The sequence below is a fragment of the Lynx rufus genome, unplaced genomic scaffold (genome assembly GCF_022079265.1).
Source record: "Lynx rufus isolate CCGP_SWC_20201006 ecotype Redwood Valley unplaced genomic scaffold, mLynRuf1.p SCAF_5, whole genome shotgun sequence".
Lineage (NCBI taxonomy): Eukaryota > Metazoa > Chordata > Mammalia > Carnivora > Felidae > Lynx > Lynx rufus.
The window spans coordinates 49,383,745-49,404,460 of record NW_025814867.1 but is presented as its reverse complement, the minus strand read 5'-3'; the positions used below and the strand labels follow the sequence as shown (position 1 = coordinate 49,404,460).

Here is a 20,716-nt window from a genome sequence, read left to right as displayed (position 1 = left end):
CTTGCATTTTTATCACCTCTGCAATGGAATATAGCAATTTCATCATGACCACATTCCATCTCTACCTTTATTCTGGTGATGGACTCCTTAGCATATCATAAGCAATCCATTAGTGAAAGGAACTTTGGCATTCAGAAAGGAATGAAGGGGAAAAACAGAAGTTGTTGAAACTAGTTATTTTTGAGCAATATACTATCAATAGCTAAACTAAGTTTAATAGTTAATTTCAGAACAATGTCAGCATAGGCAGTTGGGAAGATAGCTGCCTGGTAATTTAATTGATCTGCTGAAGGTATTAACCATTTATTTTTCTTTCTTATAGAAAGAAACATTCAGTTGATCTTGGTAAATTCCAAATGGCCAGCATTTGAGACATGATGTAAGACTCATCACAGACAGGTTAGCTTTGTTTTCCCCCTTTTTTTCCTAGGAAAGAAGCATGTGATAATAACTGCTTTAAAAGCATCTCTTTAAAGCTGTCAGAGGTCAAATTAAACATTAAAGCATTTTGCCGTTGATCAGCATTGCTGTTTTGTCTTTCTTCCTTGTTACTATGCTATATAGAGAAAGCCAATATGTGATTTTACATTAATTTTTTAAGAATAATGATTTTATTATTTATGTAAGTGTTGCATGATTTTTATTTTAAAATTCAAGCAACTCAAAAGTTCACAAAGAAGAAAACTTAAAAAATGAACTAGAAAGGGAATCTATATTATATTAGCTAATATAGATAATAATAAAGTCTAAGTATGAAAAAACATCAAGTAACATATATACTTTTGTTATTTTAAATTATTTTCTTTTAGAAACCCTGGTTAAAAATTTGGTTAGCCAACTCTCAAATTTCATTATACTTTCATAAGGTATGAGACATACACTGTTTAAACTGAAATTTGTAGATGACCTTATATGAAATGCTAGTTCTAGATTATTCTAGTTTTTATTTTTTATTTTTAAATTTTTAAGTAAAAATACTTTTTTTAGTTTATTTATTTTACTTTGGGGGGGGGGCAAGCAGGGTAGGAGCAGAGAGAGAGAGGGAGAGAGAGAATTTCAAGTGCTCCACACTGTTAGCACAGAGCCCGATGCTGGGCTCGTACTCACAAACTGTGAGATCATGAACTGAGCCAAAATTGAGTCTGATGCTTAACTGACTGAGCCACCCAGGTGTCCCTTTATTTTTATTTTTTATTTTACATTTTTATTTTAATTCCAATTAGTTAACATACAGTGTTGTATTAGTTTCAGGTATACAGTATAGCGATTCAACACTTCAGTCCATCACCAGTGCTCATCACAGGTGCACTCCTTAATCCCTATCACCTATTTAACTCATCCCTATACCTACCTCCCCTCTGGTAACCATCAGTTTGTTCTGCATAATGAAAAGTCTGTTTCTTGATTTGTCACTCTCTTATTATTTTTTTTCCTTGGCTTGCTTGTTTTGCTTCTTAAATTCCACATCTGAGTGAAATCATATGATATTTGTCTTTCTCTGACTTATTTTGCTCAGCATAATATTCTAGCTCCATCCATGCCATTACAAATGGCAAGATTCCATTCTTTTTTATGGCTGAATAGTATTTCATTGTATATATATACCATTCCCTCTTTATCCATTCATCAGCTGATGGACACTTGGGCTGCTTCCATAATTTGGCTATTGTAAATAGTGCTGCTATAAACACAGGGGTGCCTATATCCTTTTGAATTAGTGCTTTTGTGTTCTTTGGGTAAATACCCAGTAGTGTGATTGTTGGATCATAGGGTAGTTCTATTTTTAACTATTTGAGGAACCACCATACTGTTTTCCAGAGTGGCTGCATCAGTTTGCATTCTCACCAACAGTGCAGGAGTGTTCCTTTTTCTCCACATCCTTGCCAACACCTGTTGTTTCTTGTGTTTTTGATTTTAGCCATTCTGACAGGTGTGAAGTGATATCTCATTGTGGTTTTGATTTGCATTTCCCTAATGATCAGTGATGTCGAGTATTTTTTCATGTATCTGTTGACCATCTGTATGTCTTCTTTGGAGAAAGGTCTATTCATGTCTTCTGCCCATATTTTAATTGGATTATTTGTTTTTAGGGTGTTGGGTTTTATCAATTCCTTATATATTTTGGATACTAACCCTTTATTGGATATGTCATTTGCAGTAGATTTTACTTTTCAAAGGAAATATGGCTTTGTATTAATACAAATTTCATTGTGTTAATTAATATTAATTTGTTATTATTAAGCACCCATGCACAAAGCATTTTTTTAGTCATAAAGATAAATATGGTAGCAGAGACTAGGTAGGTACGTGGACACACAGATAGATGATATTTACTAACCTTCCTTCACATTAGACTTGTGACTGAATTCTGTCTGGTGGAATGTGGATAGACTGATACACAACTTTAGGGAGAAACCAGAAGATCTCCCATGCATTTATGTAAAGGCTTTTATTTCTTTGCTTCCCATAAAGATCTAGTGAAAGATTTTGAAGTTCTAGGTGTTAGTGGGCCACTGGATGAATAAAGCTCTTGATAATTATTTTTACTAATACTTATTGGTGAAACCTTATAGAAATTATTTTTTCAAGTAATATACTGTAGGCATTGATTTTATATACAAAAATCACCTCTGTAATTATGATACTTTCTTTCATACAGTAACCCAATTCCCTCCACTTTTTGTTCTATAATTAACATGCAGCTAGATTTCTGTCATTATCATATGATTTCTAGAGATGCCTGAAATCATTCTAGTGTTCTGAATGGGAAGAGACTTGGATGGATTTTCTTTCTTTTCTTGCCTTAAAAAAAATTTACTCTGTTATCATAGATCCTGGGTGTTCATTTTATTTCCTTTCTATGTTATCAGATAAGTTTTCCTGCTTTTTAAAACTAAGAATAAATGCGCTTCACACAAATCACCACAAACCTCATATTTTTCTGCTGTCTACATGCTTTTCTCATATCTTCTTTCATCATCATGTGCAATTTTGGTTTTCCTCAGCACTTTTAATTTTTAAAAAATGTTTATTTATTTTGAGAGAGAGACAGAGCAAGTGAGCACACAAACAGGGGAGGGGCAAAGAGAGAGAGAAAGACACAATCTGAAGCAGGCTGCAGGCTCTGAGCTGTCAGCACAGAGCCCGACATGGGGATGGAACTCATGGACTGTGAGATCATGACCTGAGCCAAAGGCAGACGCTCAACCGACTGAGCCACCCAGACAGCTTTGATTTTCCTCAGCACCTTAAGTGTGGGAGATGGATGCCAAATGCTTTGAAGCTTATGACCTAGGTTAAAAGGCCACAGGAGGCCTGAACAGACTTGGAGACACCAGAAAACAACCGTGTTGCAATGACCTTCACCACCTCACCATGCAGTAGCTCATGAATGGTCAACACAACGACCTTATGTGGGCTGCATAAACATTGTCCTTCCCTGGCATGAAAATAACCACATTTTTAGAAAATATTTTTGCAAAAATGTAGGATTTAGAGATTAGGATTATTTATCCTGGAGACAATGACTATGGAAGGCCTCCCTCAAGTTTACAAGGAGTTATTATGCAGAGAATAGGGACCAGCTGTTCTCCATCTCTGAAGAATCCCGAAGAGAGAGCTAACCCTCAGCATGAAGTAATTAGGTTGGGTATGAAAAAGGATTCCTGGTGGTGAGAGTGAAACAAGGAAATGAACCTCTTCGAGGAATACCTTAAAATTGGAAAGAACTCCAAAAGCAGAATCACTGTCCTGGAGCACTCCCAACATGTGAAATCTCTAAAAGCCTTGTACTTGTAGGAAATGTGCAATTACTTATCTGCATTTCTCAATGGGCATCCATGACATCCTCAGTGACTGCATGTTTATGGTGGTGTGTTGGGCATGTATTTCCTCTAGATAGTAATTTGTGTTTTGTTTCCTCATATGGTTCTAGTGATGCAGTCTGGGGAGGTAGGATTGTGTTGGCCATGGCAGGCATCCTGCTCTATTATTTTGATTCCAAGATCTATGTGGTGTTTGACAAATTGCTTAATCTCTCTGAGACGATTTCCTATAATAAAAGAGGATAATTAAGGAATAAATACGTCAGTGTATTTGGGTCACAAATACAAAGCTAGCACTTATAGGAAACAACAGTCCCTGAACAGATGCATAAATACTTAGTATATCGTATATTAAAATTTTTGTCCTATAAAAAGTGTTACTCCATGATTCATTTATTTTTTATTTAAAAACATTTTTTAAACGTTTATTCATTTTTGAGAGATCGAGAGAGACAGAGTAGGAGTGGGGGAAGGACAGAGAGAGGGAGACACAGAATCTGAAGCAGACTCCAGGCTCTGAGCTGTCAGCACAGAGCTAGACGTGGGACGCAATCCGTGAGATCATGACCTGAGCTGAAGTTGGATGTTCAACTGACTGAGCCACCCAGGCATCCCTATTTATTTTTTTTACTTTAGACAGAAACAGAGAGAGAGTGAGCACGTAGGGGAGGGGACAGAGACAAAGAGAGAGGGAGAGAATCTTAAGCAGGCTCCATGCTCAGCATAGAGCCCAAGGCAGGGCTGGATCCCATGACTCTGGAATCATGACCTGAGCCAAAATCAAGAGTCTGGATGCTCAACCAACTGAGCCACCCAGGGGCCCCTCCATGATTCATTTTAAAAGCAAAATACCACTTAGAAATTTAAAAATTCTCTCAAACAATTCCTTTGTCAAAGAGAAAATCAAAAGTAATATGTCAGAATATCTAGAAAACATTATTAATTAAAACATGACATATCAGAACCCATGATACAGCTAAAACCATGCTCAGAGGAAAAATATACAACCTTAAATGTTTTTATAGATGAACAAAAATTAATTTAGTAAGCATCACATTTTAAAAATTAGATAAAAGACAAGGAGATAAACCCAAGAAAAGTTGAAGGAAGTAACTCAGAAATTTAAAAGCAAAAATTAATGAATATAAAACAGGAAAATGATAAGCCTGAAAAATAAATTCAAGAGTTGACTCTTTGAAAAACTAGTGAAAAAGAGAAAAGCATAATTATACAAAATAATAAAGGAGATGGGGAAATGACCATGGATACTGAGGAAATGGAAGTAATTGACTCTTGATCAACTCAATATTGGGGTGAAGTGGAATAGTTTTTAGGGAAAGGTAAATTGCTAAAACCATCCCCTTCCCCTTTCCTATGGAAAGAGGAAGGCCATTTTCCATATTCAGAGGCCATTTACTGTGAAAGGGATACATAACAGTTGTTCAAAACACTAATGCCTGTCTAATGACAGCTTGGCTCTAATTGATGCAACTATAAATGTGGGGGGGGGGAGAGGGGGGGAAAGAGATATAGAAATTGGAAAAGAGAAGGTAAATTATTGTTTGTAGATAATGATTTATATATCAAAACCTAAGAAAATCAACTGAAAATTACTGTCGATCATAAGCAAATTTGGAAAGTTGTTTGTATACAAAATTCATATAAAAAAGTATAATGGAAAAAACACATTTAGAAAAACAACCCATAAATAAACTCAAGAAGAAATGTGCAAGAATTTTATGAAAAGAATTCTAACACATAAAAGAAGTCTTCACTAAATAGAAAAGCATTTCGTGTTCTTGGAAGGGTACATGGACTATTACGAAGTTTCACACATCCCCAAGTTAATCCTAAACTTAATGCAAGTTAATTAAAGATAAGGAGTTTTTAGTTTTTATTATTTTTTCTTTTTTTGTGGGAACTAAGAGGTTTGAAAATTCAAGAGAAAAATCTGTCAGAATAGCAAAAATAGTTCTGAAAATAAGAGCAACAAAGGGGGGTGAGACATGCAGATTTTAAAATATATTTTAAAGCTAAGATATTTAAAACAGATTGTTACTTGTATGTGAATACACAGGTCCCTAATAAAAGCTAGTAGGTCAAGAAATAGATTCAGGTCTCTATCCTAATAAGAGTTTAGATTACAATAAAAGACTCAAGTACAGAGAACAAACTGATGGTTGCTGGTGGGGTGTTGGGTAAGGGGGATGGGCTAAAAGGGTGATGGGCATTAGGGAGGGCAAGGGAGTTATAGGTAAGTGACGAATCACTAAATTCTATTCCTGAAATCATTATTATACTATATGTAAACTAATTTGGATTTAAATGAAAAAAAAAGAGTTTAGGTTACAGAGGTACATGCATTTGTCAAATTCAGTTAATGTACAGTTAAGATTTATACATTTCACTGTATATAGTTTATTTTGAAAAAAATATTAAAATGTATTGGACTCTTGTCCAATGACATGCATACTAAACTATTCAAAGGGAAGAGTGCTGCTATCTGCATTTTATTTTGAAAAAAATCAGAAAATCAAAAACTGAGATGGATTGATGAAATTTTGTACACATAGATGGGAAATTTTGTAATTATGTAAAACTATCTCAACATTGCCATGTGCTTGAAAATGTCACAATAAAGTGTTGGAAAATAGGTTTAAATGTATAGAGATTTAGAATACAGTAAAGATGAAAGTGGTTATAACTTTATAGAATGAAAGATTTTGTCTCCTATTATAATAGTTTTAGGAACCAGAATGCTGGTTGGAAGGGCTAGGTCTAGGGAACAGAATTACTCCTGGGGTGACTCTCATAGATTCTGTAGTGATGGAGGCATGTTGGCCAGCAAGGGGAGCACAGGTCCTCTGGGACAGCACATGTTCAAAGAGTCGGGAGAAAAATGTAGTCACTGGACCAGAGCAAATGTGCAGGCCAAGGATGGCTCTGTCCTTCAAGCATGGTGATTATTCACTCCTTTGAGTTTTGTGTTAAGCTGCTCTCTTATAGCTTAAAGCCTTAGGATTGAGAACAGTTTGTCCAGGAGTTCTGAGTAGTTCTAAAGTACAGTTATTTAACTATTTGTCTTCTGTGGTTTTGTGCTGCTCAACCCTATATTTATAGTTCTCAAAGATTGTATGGAATGGGTGTTGGGAGAAGAGCATTTTTCTGCTGTTTTGTACACAGCCCAGCCCCCAGCAGGAGTAATTTTGCCACCATGCGGAGAGAACTAGCTACACTTCTTCAACCGTAAAAATGCCCTTTGGCTCTGATGGGTAAATTTGGGGTTCCTTTTGTTTAGGGTCTGGGGGTGAGATAGGTGTATACCTTTGGGTAGTAAAAGGGAAATATCAGGGGGCACCTGGGTGGCTCAGTCGGTTGAACATCTGACTTTGGCTCAGGTCATGATCTCAGGGTCCATGGGTTCAAGCCCTACATCGGGTTCTGTGCTGGCAGCCTGGAGCCTGCTTCAGACTCTGTGTCACCCTCTCTCTTTCTGCCCCTCCATCACTCACACTCTGTCTCTCTTGAAAATGAATAAGTGTTAAAAAAAATTTTTTAATAAAAATAAATGGGAAATATCAGAAACTTGATTCCATAGTTTTGAGAGTTCTTAGGGAGAGTTCTTAGGGAGGGGAAAGTGTTAAACAGTTTACAGAATATGTTTACAACTGAATAGGTTTCCTCAGCATATCCTTCATTGAAAATATCAGCTTTCATGTCCCCTTTTTTCTGAAAAATTACCACTTGAAAATACAGAAATGCTAATGCATGGTCTCTGAGAAAAAACTTGTTTGTCTTTTGGTTTAAATTCATTTGATTGACAATATCGTGGGCCTTTAAAACCCTACACCTGCCTGAGCACTATTGGAAACAAGCACTGGAAAGCTTTCAGTGATGAAGGTCACCCAGCTCCCACACATAGTTCCCACTGGACATTATTTCCATGAGGTATAAAGTGTATAATTAGCAAAGGGTCAGCAAATAAGGTTTTTAAGAATGTGATTATAGAAGCAGAAAATCATTTCAGGCAAGAATGTAAAATGTGGGTGTTAAAGTGTTCAGTGATGAACTGGACCACATCCCCAATTCCAGCTGCTTTGTACTCTCTTCACAAACTCACCTTCAAAGCTCCAGATTGTGCAAAGTGCCTTATATACCTTTGCCACTTAACTTTCATGATAATCCTATAAATTGGTCTTATCTCTGTTTTACAGATCAAGAAAACTGAGGCCAAGAGAGTAAAGTCAAGTTAAAGCATAATTTTCAAAAAGATAAAATCAGAACTCTCAGACAAATATAAAAAGGACCTGTATCAAATATTTTATTGAATTCATAATTGAGGGAAAAAGATGTTATGATCAGTTCAAAGAACATTAAGAGTGTATTTACCATCAACATAACAAAGAAATGCTAGGATGAGATTGATGAACTAGATATAGAACTGGTTAATGTCCAGCAGGCCATTGAGATTTGGGGTTATCTACTCCATTGGGCATAAATTACTTGAATCTCTACTGGACAGAAATGTACAAGTTATCAAGTAAATTCCCTAAGTATGGGAACTTTAATCAATAGTAAAAATGAGGTGAACACAGTACAGGTCTTGACAATCCTTGAATGACCTTTGTCCCTGTGTGATACTGAAAGAATCTGCCTCCATCTGTCTGCCTTATTTCCAAGTATGAAGAATTTTTCTGGCAGTAACCCGTTCCAGGTCTCACAAATAGCATAGTAGTAGAGCAGAGATTCAAACTCCTGACACTGTGACTCTACTGTCCATGTATTCAACCTGTTGTCATGACTCAGTAATGAGTTTTTTTTTTTTTTAGACTATTGGAATCTATCAGATCTGTGCAGATAATTCCCTTTGATAGCCAATGCATCTTTGAAACACAAAGATTCTCTGGGTGATGAAACCATCCAACCCAGCCAATAAACATCAATCTAAAGTAATAGCACCTTTTGTGTCTGTGTTAGTAGAGATTGCTCAGGCTATGGACTCCAAGAACAGGAATACTATATCAAGACTGACACTGAAAAAAACACTTTATATTTACCTCTGTCTTTATCTATATGGAAACATTCAAGAAATAGATTCAGACTGAAATCATATTTCATATACTGTTTTGCAAGGTGGGGGTACTGGTGGCAACGGCTTGAAGTTTAGGGAAAAATGTCTTAGAATAAGAAATGGATACATAGATGCTCACCTTTGGGTATCTATCAGCCTTCTTCCTTAAATTCCTTTATACTTTACAGTAGGCTAATAAAGGATTCTCATATATAATCACTGAACACATCATGTCATGAATCATGTAAAATCACTGAACATGTCATGTCACCAAAGAGATCATGGATACCAGGAAAGCAGCAGGAAGGTGAGAGGTTGGAAGTAAGGAGGCTAACTGCGAAATTGGAAAAGTCACTTCACTTTTCCATGCATGCCTGCTGCTGTCATGGGCTCCATTCTGCCCAGGTCCCAGCCTGGCCCCACAACTCCACTCCCCGCAGCTCTGCACTGTCCGAGGCTCTGGCCTGCCTGCAGTGTCCACTGCTATGTGGATGCTGTTACAGGACTTAGAGCTTGGGCCCGCACATACTCGAGCTGTGGCTGGATCGATACATCACGCATACACAGTCTCCTGAATATCCTTCTGCTTGTGCACATGCTCCATTTCTCCATCAACTCTGATGAAACCCAAGAGCAAAGATAAATTATTAAGAATTTCAAGACACTGACATCAGAGCATTAAGCCAAGCATGGGGGCCTTTTTAGCACAGAGTCCTAAATGACGGTACAGGTTGCATACCAAGAAGCTGGCCCTGAAAAGAACTCTCAGGGCCTTGTAAATGCACATGACTTTGTGATTTCACTTACTGGCTCTCTCCAAATCATCTTCTTGTATCCCGAAACCTCTGTTCTGATATATTTACCAAGGAACAAATCTTTAATATTTGGGTAGATGATGATAAACATACAAGACTAAGAATGAACAGTTAAAAATGGGAAAAGTCAGAAGAATCTGATGCCACAGAAGCCAAGAAAGAATTTCAAGAAGAATAAAGTAACCAAGTGACACCAAGAGTCATCAGTAAGTAAGATCAGGACTGAAAAATTTCCATGGACTTTGGCCACATGGAATTTACGTGATAATAGATCTTCATGATCTTAGGAACAAGCTGTTTTAATAGAAAAATGCAGGCAGAAGCTAAATCAGAAGTGCATTGGGAAGTGAGTGGGAGTTGAAAAATGGACTCCTACAACCCGCCTTATGCGGCCTGAGGATGAAGAGATAATCTAAGACAACCCTCAGGAATGACTGTGGCTACATGTATCAGGGAACATCTAGTTCTTTGTACATGTTGCTTCTCATTCATCTTTATCTCTGCTTATGATAATTTAATTATAATAAATATCATGTATTGGGAATCTACTATGTGTTAGGCTAGCGCTGAGCACATAATACCCATTTATCTCTAATTCTGCAACAACCTTGTATGCTATTTCTCTCATTTTCCAAATGAAGAAATAGACTCAAGAGTACACATGACTTGTTTAAGTTCACACAGCGATTGCCAGAGATGGTGTTCAAACTTGATCCTGAGTCCCTCCTCCTTCACTATCATAGTCCCTGCTGCTTTGAGCCACTCTTTCTTTTCTATGACATGTAAGGAGTCCCAGGGAAGAGGATCAGGTAGTTTGTAATCCTTTGTTGCCTCTTACTCATTAATCTCAATACATTTCATATTTTGGACACCTCAGATTGGATAAATATTGTTCAATACATTCTATTGCAATTTGCTGAACCTTTTGCTTGGACTTTGAACACACAAATTTCTTGACACAGCAACTTGGTCAACAAAAATTCATAATATGGGAAAGTCCCACCCAACCTATCAGAACCATATTAGTCACACCTTTGTAAATGTGCCACACTACTTTCTGCCCTCATTAATAGTCACCTTTCTTGATGAGAATTGACCACCACCCTGGTCCAAGTCTCCACCATTTCTTATCTGTATCATTACAATAGTCACTAACAAGTCTGCTTCTACCTTTGGTCTCAAACAGCCACAAATGAGACTTCAGAGCTATAGGTCTGATCATGTAATCTCTCTCTTCAAAACTTTCTGTTGGCTCCCTGTTTCACTCAGAGGGAAAAAACAAAATTCTAACAATAGCTGATAAAGCCTCCTTACTACCTGGACTCTTCCCTTACTGCCATCCCCCTTGCTCACCCTGCTGGAGTCACACTAACTCCTTGTTGTCCTTTCTCCCAATGCTGTTTTACCTCTCCCTGATTTTTTGCCTTTGAGGTCTGGGGTTCTTTTCTAAAACTTTTTTGTTTCAAGAACTAATTTGAACTTGTTAAAAAATTGAGGTATAATTCACATACCATAAAATTCACTCTTTTAAAGTATACAATTCAAGGGCACCTGTGTGGCTCCCAACTTTGGCTCAGGTCATGATCTTGCAGTCCATGGGTTTGAGCACTGCATCAAGCTCTGTGCTGACAGCTCAGAGCCTGGAGCCTGCTTTGGATTCTGTGTCTCCCTCTTTCTCTGCCTCTCCCACGCTTGTGCTCTCTCTCACTGTCAAAAATAAACACTAAGAAAAATAAAGTGTACAATTCTGTGGTTTGAGTATATTCACAAAGTTGTGCAACCAGTACTGTTATCTAATTCCAGAACATTTTCATCACTCCCCAAGAAAACTCAATAGCCTTTAGCCATCACTCCCCATTCCCATCTCCCCCAGTCCAGAGCAACCATCAATCTACTTTCTGTCTCTATGGTTTCTCCTATTGTGGACATTTCATATAGACAGAATCATACAATACGACATTTTTACATACCATGATATTTTCAATGTTCAACCATGCTGTAGGATGTACCAAAACATGTTTTAATGGTTGACTATTACCCTGTGTGGCTATACCACATTTAGCTTATCTATTCATCAGTTTATAGATATTTGGTTTGTTTCTACTTTTTGAGCCTTATGAATAATGCTGCCCTGAACTTCTGTATATAGTTTTTGTATACTTGTTTTCAATTCTTTTTTTTTTTTTTATTAAATTTTTTTTTCAACGTTTATTTATTTTTGGGACAGAGAGAGACAGAGCATGAACAGGGGAGGGGCAGAGAGAGAGGGAGACACAGAATCGGAAACAGGCTCCAGGCTCTGAGCCATCAGCCCAGAGCCTGACGCGGGGCTCGAACTCACGGACCGCGAGATCGTGACCTGGCTGAAGTCGGATGCTTAACCGACTGCGCCACCCAGGCGCCCCTATTCTTTATTCTTAAGTATTTTATTCTTTTTGATGCTATTGTAGTGTTATTTTTTAATTTAATTTTCAAACTGTTCATTGCTATTGTGTGGAAATACAATTGACTTTTGCATGTTGATCTTATATTTTACAATCTTGCTGAATTTGATTATTACTTCTAAAAGAGTTTTTTTTTGGGGGGTGGGTTTTTTGAGCTGGGGTGGCTCAGTTGGTTAAGCATCTGACTTCAGCTCAGGTCGTGATCTGACGGTTCACAACTTCAAGCCCCACATAGGGCTCTGTGCTGACAGCTCAGAGCCTGGAGCCTGCTTCTGGTTCTGTGTGTGTGTGTCTCTCTCTGCCCCTCCCCTGCTCATGCTTTCTCTCTCTCAAAAATACATAAATATTAAAAAATTTAAAAAAATAAGAGAGTTTTTTTGTGTGCAGAAGGGGCTCTTAAAGATTTATTGGTATATGAGATCATGTTATATGCAAATGAAGATAGCTTAATTCTTCTTTTCTAATTGGGATGACTTTTTATCTCATCTCCTTGCCTAATTCTCCTGGCTACAACCTCCAGTACAGTATTGAATCAAAGTATAAGCGTACACGTTCTTGTTTTAGTCATGAGATTGGTGGTGGTGGGAGGGGCATCCAGTCTTTTGCCATTAAATATGATGCTAGCTGTGAGTTTTTGTAGATTCCCTTTATGAGGTTGGGGAAGTTTGCTTTTATCACCAATTGGTTGGTTGGAGTCTGTCAAATGCTTTTCTGCATTTAGTGAGATGATCATGTGTTTTTTTGTTTTGTTTTGTTTTGTTTTTTGGGCTTTTAAAAAAATTTTATTAATATGGTGTATTACATGAATTGGTATTTGAATGTTGTGCTGACTTTGCATTCCTGGGTTAAATCCCACTTGGTCCTGGGATGTAATTCAGGATGTTTTATGTTGCTGGATTTTGTTTGTCAGTTTATTGTTGAGAATTTTTCACCTATATTCATTAGAGAGATTGGTCTGTAGTTTTTTTCTTACAATATCTTTGGTTTGGGTATTGGAGTAATACTGGCCTTGTAGAATGAGTTGGGAAGTCTTCTCTCCTCTTCTATAGTTTTTGAGGTATTGGTGTTAACTCTAAATGTTTGGAAGAATTCACCAGTGAAGATACCTGTTCCAGGGCTTTTTTTTTTTTTTTTTAATTATTTTTTAAATGTTTATTTTTGAGAGGGAGAGAGAGAGAGAGACAGAGTGTGAGTGGAGGAGGGGCAGAGAGACAGGGAGACAAAATCTGAAGCAGGTTCCAGGCTGTGAGCTGTCAACACAGAGCCTGACTTGGGGCTGGAACTCACAAGCTGTGAGATTCTGACCTGAGCTGAAGTCTGATGCTTAACCATGCTTAACCAACTGAGCCACCGTGGCGCCCCTCAGGGCTTTTCTTTGTGAAACATTTTTTTTTATTATAACTTCAATTGCTTTACTTGTTATAAGTCTATTCAAATTTTCTTTCTTTTTGAATCAGTTTGGGTAAGCTAAGGTCTTAAGAGGAATTTGTCCATTTAATCTATCATGTGAAGATTTATCTACTATAATTCCAGACACTAATGGTTAGAAAAAATTAGAAAAATGAAGAATTACGATTTATCTTGAATAAAGAGCCAAATATTTGACTTTTTTACCTTAAGTGCCCTGGAAGAATCTAATGTCACTTTGATAATAAGGGATTTGAGAACTCATGAAGAAATTTTTATGCAAAGTAGAAATGTAAAACATTCCTAAATGGTATGCCCTAAGAGGAAGATTAGAAAATTGTCAAAAGAGGCCCTTGCATTTATGAGTTCAAAGTGAATTCAGTCTATTAGTGAATAAAACATTTTTCCTGAATAAATATTATAATTATTTTTTAAAAGTTACTGATGGGATACCAAAGAAATGAGATTCTAGACTGAACTCTTTTCTGAGATCTGGGCAATTCATGTTCATTGAATTAGTTCCCCCCCACCTCTCATTTTCTGTAGAAAACAAAAATAAATGATGAGTTATAAAGTAATTCCTCCTCAAAATTCAAACTGGTAGCAATGTTAATAATAGTCAATTTTATATCAAAAAAGAAAGCTTAAGGTAATTTTAATGTAGAAATGTTTTCATACATTCTGTTTTTAACCACTTTAGGCAAATTGTTTTATACTAGTATATATGTATATTTGTTTTTTGGATGGTATGTCACTGTTTCTTTTTAATATCTTTTTTTTTGGTCTTAAGATAGGGTATTCATTTTAATCTATTTAGTTTATTTTTTATTTTTATTTTTTCAACGTTTATTTATTTTTGGGACAGAGAGAGACAGAGCATGAACGGGGGAGGGACAGAGAGAGAGGGAGACACAGAATCAGAAACAGGCTCCAGGCTCTGAGCCATCAGCCCAGAGCCCGACGCGGGGCTCGAACTCACGGACCGCGAGATCGTGACCTGACTGAAGTCGGATGCTTAACCGACTGCGCCACCCAGGCGCCCCGAATCTATTTAGTTTAAAAAATCAGTATTTAAGTGAGATTAATCACTTTTTCATTCTATCTCTGTTTATCTTGCCTCAATTAACCTTTTATCAATATACAATTATTTAGTATTAAAAAAAATGGACTTTACCGGGGATTTTGTTACATAGATATTACAAGTCTCTCTTCTGTCTGGTATACCCAGGCATTTTTAAAAATATATTTAAATTGTATATAGAGAAAGAGAGAGATGACAACTGTGCTTGAATGATATAACATAAACATATTGCATAATCATGTAATAAACTTACCACATTGTTGGCTGCACAGTCTAATTATAGGCATATGACTTAAGGTAAAAAATCAATTCATCCCGAATTCATATATCACAAAGGATTCACTGTGGCTGAGGTGTCACTGCAAGTGGGAAAGTAGGAAGATGAGGCTTTTCAGGTACTCAGTGAGGAGTTCAGATTTTTATTTTCTGGGAGATGGAGAACCATGGGTGGATTCTGGTGAGTGATGAGATGTGGTCATTTGCAGGGACACCTCCCTCTCGGAGCTCTGTGGAGGTAGACTTGGTCAGGCAACTCTTGTCTTTTCAAGAAGGACACCCTTAATCTCGTGGTGGACTTTTTGAGAAGTTGGTCACAGGGTCATTTTGCAAAACTTTTCCATCCAGACCTGAAAATTAAAGTTATTCCAGTGAGAATCTAGAGCACAGTCTAGGTCATATTACATAAACCAGGTTGGACTTTGAAAAATGGGATGTCCTATTTTTATACATTGCTAATAAAAACAAGCTTATGACTGCTCTCTGAAAATTCTAGGCAATACCCCAGCCTTTCGTTGTTTTAGTTTCTAGTACATTTATATTAAAATGTTCTGTTTTTAGAATGGTTCACAGTGAGGGGCACCACTTAATTTACTTTATCTTTTGCATCCTGTAATGTAATAAATGTCTGTATTTCCACATAGCTTTTTCATCTCCTCTTTATGACCCCTCCACTGTGGAAAGGTATCACTATTCTCATTTTAAAATTCAAGAGGCTGATACTCAGGTTAAGCAACTTGGCCTTCATTACAGAAACAGCAGTTGGAATTTGAAGCCAGGTCTTTCCGACTCCAAAGTGTTTTTCCCCCAGTAGATTACCCTCTCTCCTTGATAGAACTTGTCTAATTGCAATGCCGTTTTTCCTCTGTACACCCCCTTTCCTAAACATTTTCTGCATGTTGCCTGAAGGCATTGGGTGAATTAAAAATCTGCCCATCTCTGGGTTAGGATAGCTCAACTTCTTTAATTGTTTAGCTTATGTAGCCCGTTGCTTCCTCCATGATAACAGGATAAAGAAGAGCCAGGGGAGATCTGTTCTCCAACACCTTACATCACTCTGCAGACAATTGGCAGTCAGGAGAGAGGCAGCTGCCACACTCTTCAGATATCTATTTAAAGTTCAAAGAGACGGTGCGTGACAACAACGAAGAGGTGAGTGTGGCCCTGACCAACCCACCCAGCAACAGGAAGAATGGCTGAAAAAGGTAAGATTTAAGGCATCAGACCCTCTTGGTAAGACAGGCCCAAGCTCCCTGGTTTATTTTATGTTCACCAGTATTTAGTATTTCTCAGTTATTCTTAAGAATGTGGTATCTCTGCTAAATGGGCATTAATCATATATGTTAGCATGGCTACGAAAAAAGCCATTCAATGTACAATTTATGGATTATGTCTGTACGTTACATGTAGTTTCAAAGGATCAAACAGAAGAGCTTAATTTGTTCATGCTTGTTTTGAAAGAGGTGGGAGTCAGTTATTCTCGAGTGTTCTACAAGATTCGAGGTGTTGTGGTGTGCTGGACCAGAATTGAGGACATTTGATTCTGTCCTCAATTCATGGCTGTCCACGGATCAGCCATGTGAGTTTGGGGAAGTTCTGCTAGCTCTCTGGGCCTGTTTTCTGCCTCTAAAGTGAAAATAAATAAAATGGACTTAGTCATTTCTGATATGCTTCAGATCTGAATTTCTTATTTTCTGGTTTTAAAATGTGTGTTATATTTAAGAAAAATGATTGACTCTACTATGACAGAAGGGGCTGAATATATATTGTATCCAAGAAATGCTTTTTTACACTACACTGTTTGCTCTTAATCTGGACAATGATCTCATGAGATAGGCAGTATTGTCTTCATTTCCATTTTACAGATAAGGAAACTGAGGCATAGCCGAGTATAGCCACTTGCCTGTGATCATAGAAAGTGGTGGCAGCAGATTCTGAATGCACACAGTCTTGTTTCAGAGCACAGTGCCCTTAAGGATACTTCCAGGTATAACCTCTTGGGCATGCTCAGATTTGGACAGAGAGAAGCATTTTGAAATCACTCTTCATATTTAAAAAGAAGTTTTGTGCTTGCTTATTTGTGCCATAATATAAGTGACCTATGCAAAGTATATTGTGTTCCTATATATTCCTATTTCAAAACAATGCTACAGATGATGGTAAAACTTAAAATATTCATGTTAAAAGAACACAAATGCAGGCATACTCTGAGTGTTGAAATGCAGTCAACTGTACTGTTTTACAATCAGTAGAAAATAATGAGATATATACTTTTAGGGCTTTATTATATGTAAATTTTAGAATCGTACAAAAATGTGCTTGTATAAGATATTTATAAATGCTCAATTAGAATATTCGTATTAATTTTTAAGTTCTTTGAAACTGGGAAAAAAGTGAAATCGCATATATGAACAGTTCAAAAAAATTACTGCTGTGTACTCCCACTGTAATGGCACCTTAATTCATAAAAAGGCTTTCATCCAAATGAGAGTAAAGGGCATATCACAATGTTTGCTTTATACTTAAAGCAATACCACAGGCAGGTAAAGAGAAAGGTTTTTCCATGAGTGGTTAATGCTTTGTTCAAGGTCAAAGCGAGATGGAGAAGCAAGGAAAACCCGTTGAATTTGTGAGAGTTAAAAGACATGCCAACATTCCTGGAAAGATAGATTTAAACTATTAAAATTCACTTTAACTGCACAAAGTTTGCTTTTATTAGAGGAGCTCCTAATTTTAGAAGTGTTTCTTTTCCTGATGATTTTAATAGTACTTAAAAAAAAACTTCACATTTTAAAATGATAGAAATGGTAACAGGCACACAATTGCTAAGAATATGCGTTCTCTTTGTTAGCTGGTGGTACAAAACCTAATTGTGCTTTCCAGTTAAGAATATATCTGAGTCCTTAATGTGTGGACATTAATTCTATATGATGTCTTTTTGTGCTCTTTTTGAATCTTTTTTGTGTGGTGTGCATGTACAATGAATATTTAAAAAATGATAATTTTATAAATTGCTTTCTTCAGATTAGAGTTCAAAATAGACACAGGAGTAATCATTGTTCTAAACATCTTTTATGTGTGTTGGATCAGTGTTGGTTGCTCTATTGAATATGTTAAGAAAATAGAATCTCTTTTCTCTAGTTGAGAATGATTATATAAGGTATAATGCTTTTCTTTTCCTATGATACTTAGGATTAAAGTCAGCTATGAAGGCTAACAACAATTTTCAATAACTTTCCCTATATTATGATTATTTAGTTTAGGAGGAATTGCCTCAAAAGTCATTTTCGATGGTTTCTATGTAAACAGCTGCTGTGTTCTTGAACAAATGCAGGGATGTGTTCTGTGTACCCTAGGCACACACACAGGAAGGTTAGAGTTTGCAAAGCTCTTGCACATGCACAGTATCATTTGATCCTCTCAACAACTCAGGGAGGTAGATATCACAAGTTTCATTATCTCTACAAATAGGGAAGTTCAAGCTCAGAGTTGCCCAAGGTCGCATAACTGTATAAGGAAAGCCTATCATTTGAACACAGGTCTTTCCTTTTAAATACCCAGCCGAGTCTCATGTACCCTTTGTAAAACAGAAGATAATAATCATGTCTGAGAGTGACTGAAGAGTGTATTTTTTTTTCCTCTTGATATTATCAGATTCCATTTATTCTCTCAAATAAATTCTCTATCTTCAGAAGATATGATGCCAAAATGACCTACCTACTCTGTTTTCTTTTCTTTATTTTTAACCAGAATCTACACTATCACACCTTCTGGTCCCTATTCTTCTCTTGATTGGCTGGATTGTGGGCTGCATCATAATGGTTTATGTTGTCTTCTCTTAGAAAGGTAAAGTTTTCAATAATTGAATATGTTTATTCATAAAGACCATACGTTACTCCAGGAATAATCTTTTCTGTTTTACTAATGGAACATTTTATCATACAGGCAAGAAGACTTCAGATTGACTTCATTTAGAAGAATTAAGAAAAACATGAACATGACAGATTATTAAACATTTCTCATGTAAATAAACTGCAATGTTTGACATCACTTTCTAACCTTGGATTTGTAAACTGTTAACTTTGGTGTACATATGAATCTTTTTAGGACCTTTTAAAAATTCCAACTACAAATAAGAACTGTAAGAAATTATGGATGAATTTCTCTATAACCTGGGAATAGGAAAAATGTTCCAAACTTTGACTAAAAATGCATAACCAATAGGGAAAAGTTTGATAAATTACATTACAAATTTTGGGGGGGTGCCCACCAAAAAAAAAACCCTATAGAAAAAATGAGCTAGAGATGAATAGAGATCGTTGTTCACAGAAAATAAGCTGTAAATATAAACTTCCCCTTCCCCTCTTGCTCATGAAAAAGAAGTGTAATTAAAACCGCACTGGAGAACCATCGCTCACCTCGTAGCTGGGACAAAACAAAGATGTTTGACTTTATATATGTGGGGAATAAAACACGCTCATATACTGCCTTTAGAAATTAAAAATGGTACAGAATTTTTAGAGGTGTTTGACAGTCAATATCTATCAGAATTAAATATGTATTTAACTTCTGACTCAGCCATTCCTTTTCTAAGAATATTGCATTTCCCACAGATGCACACTGGTAAAAGTGCAAAATGGCATCTGCACAGGCCTACTCATTAAGGCATAATTTGTTATAGCAAAAACCTGGAAACAAGCCAAGGGTCCATTAACAGGGGGCTGACTAAATAAACTGAGTTCTAGCTACATAATGTGTTACTTGGACGTCTGTGAAAACAAATGAAGGGAGTCTCTATATACTGATGTGATGTCATCCCCAAGTCAAAGTGTTGAGTGAAAAAAGCCAGGTACAGAATTATGTATTCTACCTTTCTATAAAATGGAGGGGGCTGTATCAATATGCACATTCTTATTCAAGGGCACAATATTCTTTTCTCCAGCACTTTAAAACAGAAGGTAACGTTTTAAAGGAGGAATAGAAATGAATTTTTCTATTTTTCTATGTTTCCACATCCAACCTGATCATTTTCTCAAAGAACAAAGAAAGCTTAGCGCAGTAAAAAGAACAAAAATTTTGGAAGTCAGATTGCTTTATCCTAACTTGGGAGTCCTTTGAATAGTTAATTAATCTCTCTAACCTCAGTTTTCTCAACTATAAAAGAAGGATAATAATATTCTCATGGGATTGTTTTGAGGACCACAATGTTTTCTAAACCTGCCTGATCTGAATTGACTGAGTCATTTGTTAAAAATACAGATTCTTGAGCTCCTTCTCTAAGAGTTTATTTTGGTAGGTCTGGAGAAAGCCTGTTAAAAAAATCAATTCTCCAGGTGATTTTTATTATCATAGAAGTTTGGAAAACACACTTACAGTGTATGTGTATATGTAGGCATTCCTCCAGATACATATAGACATTGATCCACGACAGCTTACATTGGTAAGTCCCAGCCACTTTTCTGTTTATTGCTGCAGCAAAAAAATTGCACTATATTATTATATTATATTATATTATATTATATTATATTATATTATATATTTATTATATTATATTTTAATTACATTAAGTATAATGATACATAGTACTATTTGTCCACTAATATTTTCACATATGTGAATTTTATTTTCTTTATTAAATTTAAGCCCTTTATTGGTGAATCCATTTCTTACCTTTTCAACGTATAGACTATAATTCAAATTAGACAACTACTAAATATGCACCAAAAGGGTAATTATTTTCCCCCTACAATATCCTTGAATACACAATCTTGATGTTCTAAGTTTGAACTTTAAAGATG

General features: G+C 36.4%; 1 protein-coding gene across 1 annotated transcript; it reads left to right on the top strand.

Moving 5' to 3' along the window:
- The first annotated feature begins 16,110 nt into the window (after nucleotides 1-16,110).
- Nucleotides 16,111-18,760, top strand: STRIT1 (small transmembrane regulator of ion transport 1). The gene is made up of 2 exons (XM_047099377.1): nucleotides 16,111-16,123; nucleotides 18,669-18,760. Exons 1-2 carry the CDS (start codon nucleotides 16,111-16,113, stop codon nucleotides 18,758-18,760), a joined length of 105 nt encoding a protein of 34 aa, XP_046955333.1.
- Nucleotides 18,761-20,716: the final 1,956 nt, after the last annotated feature.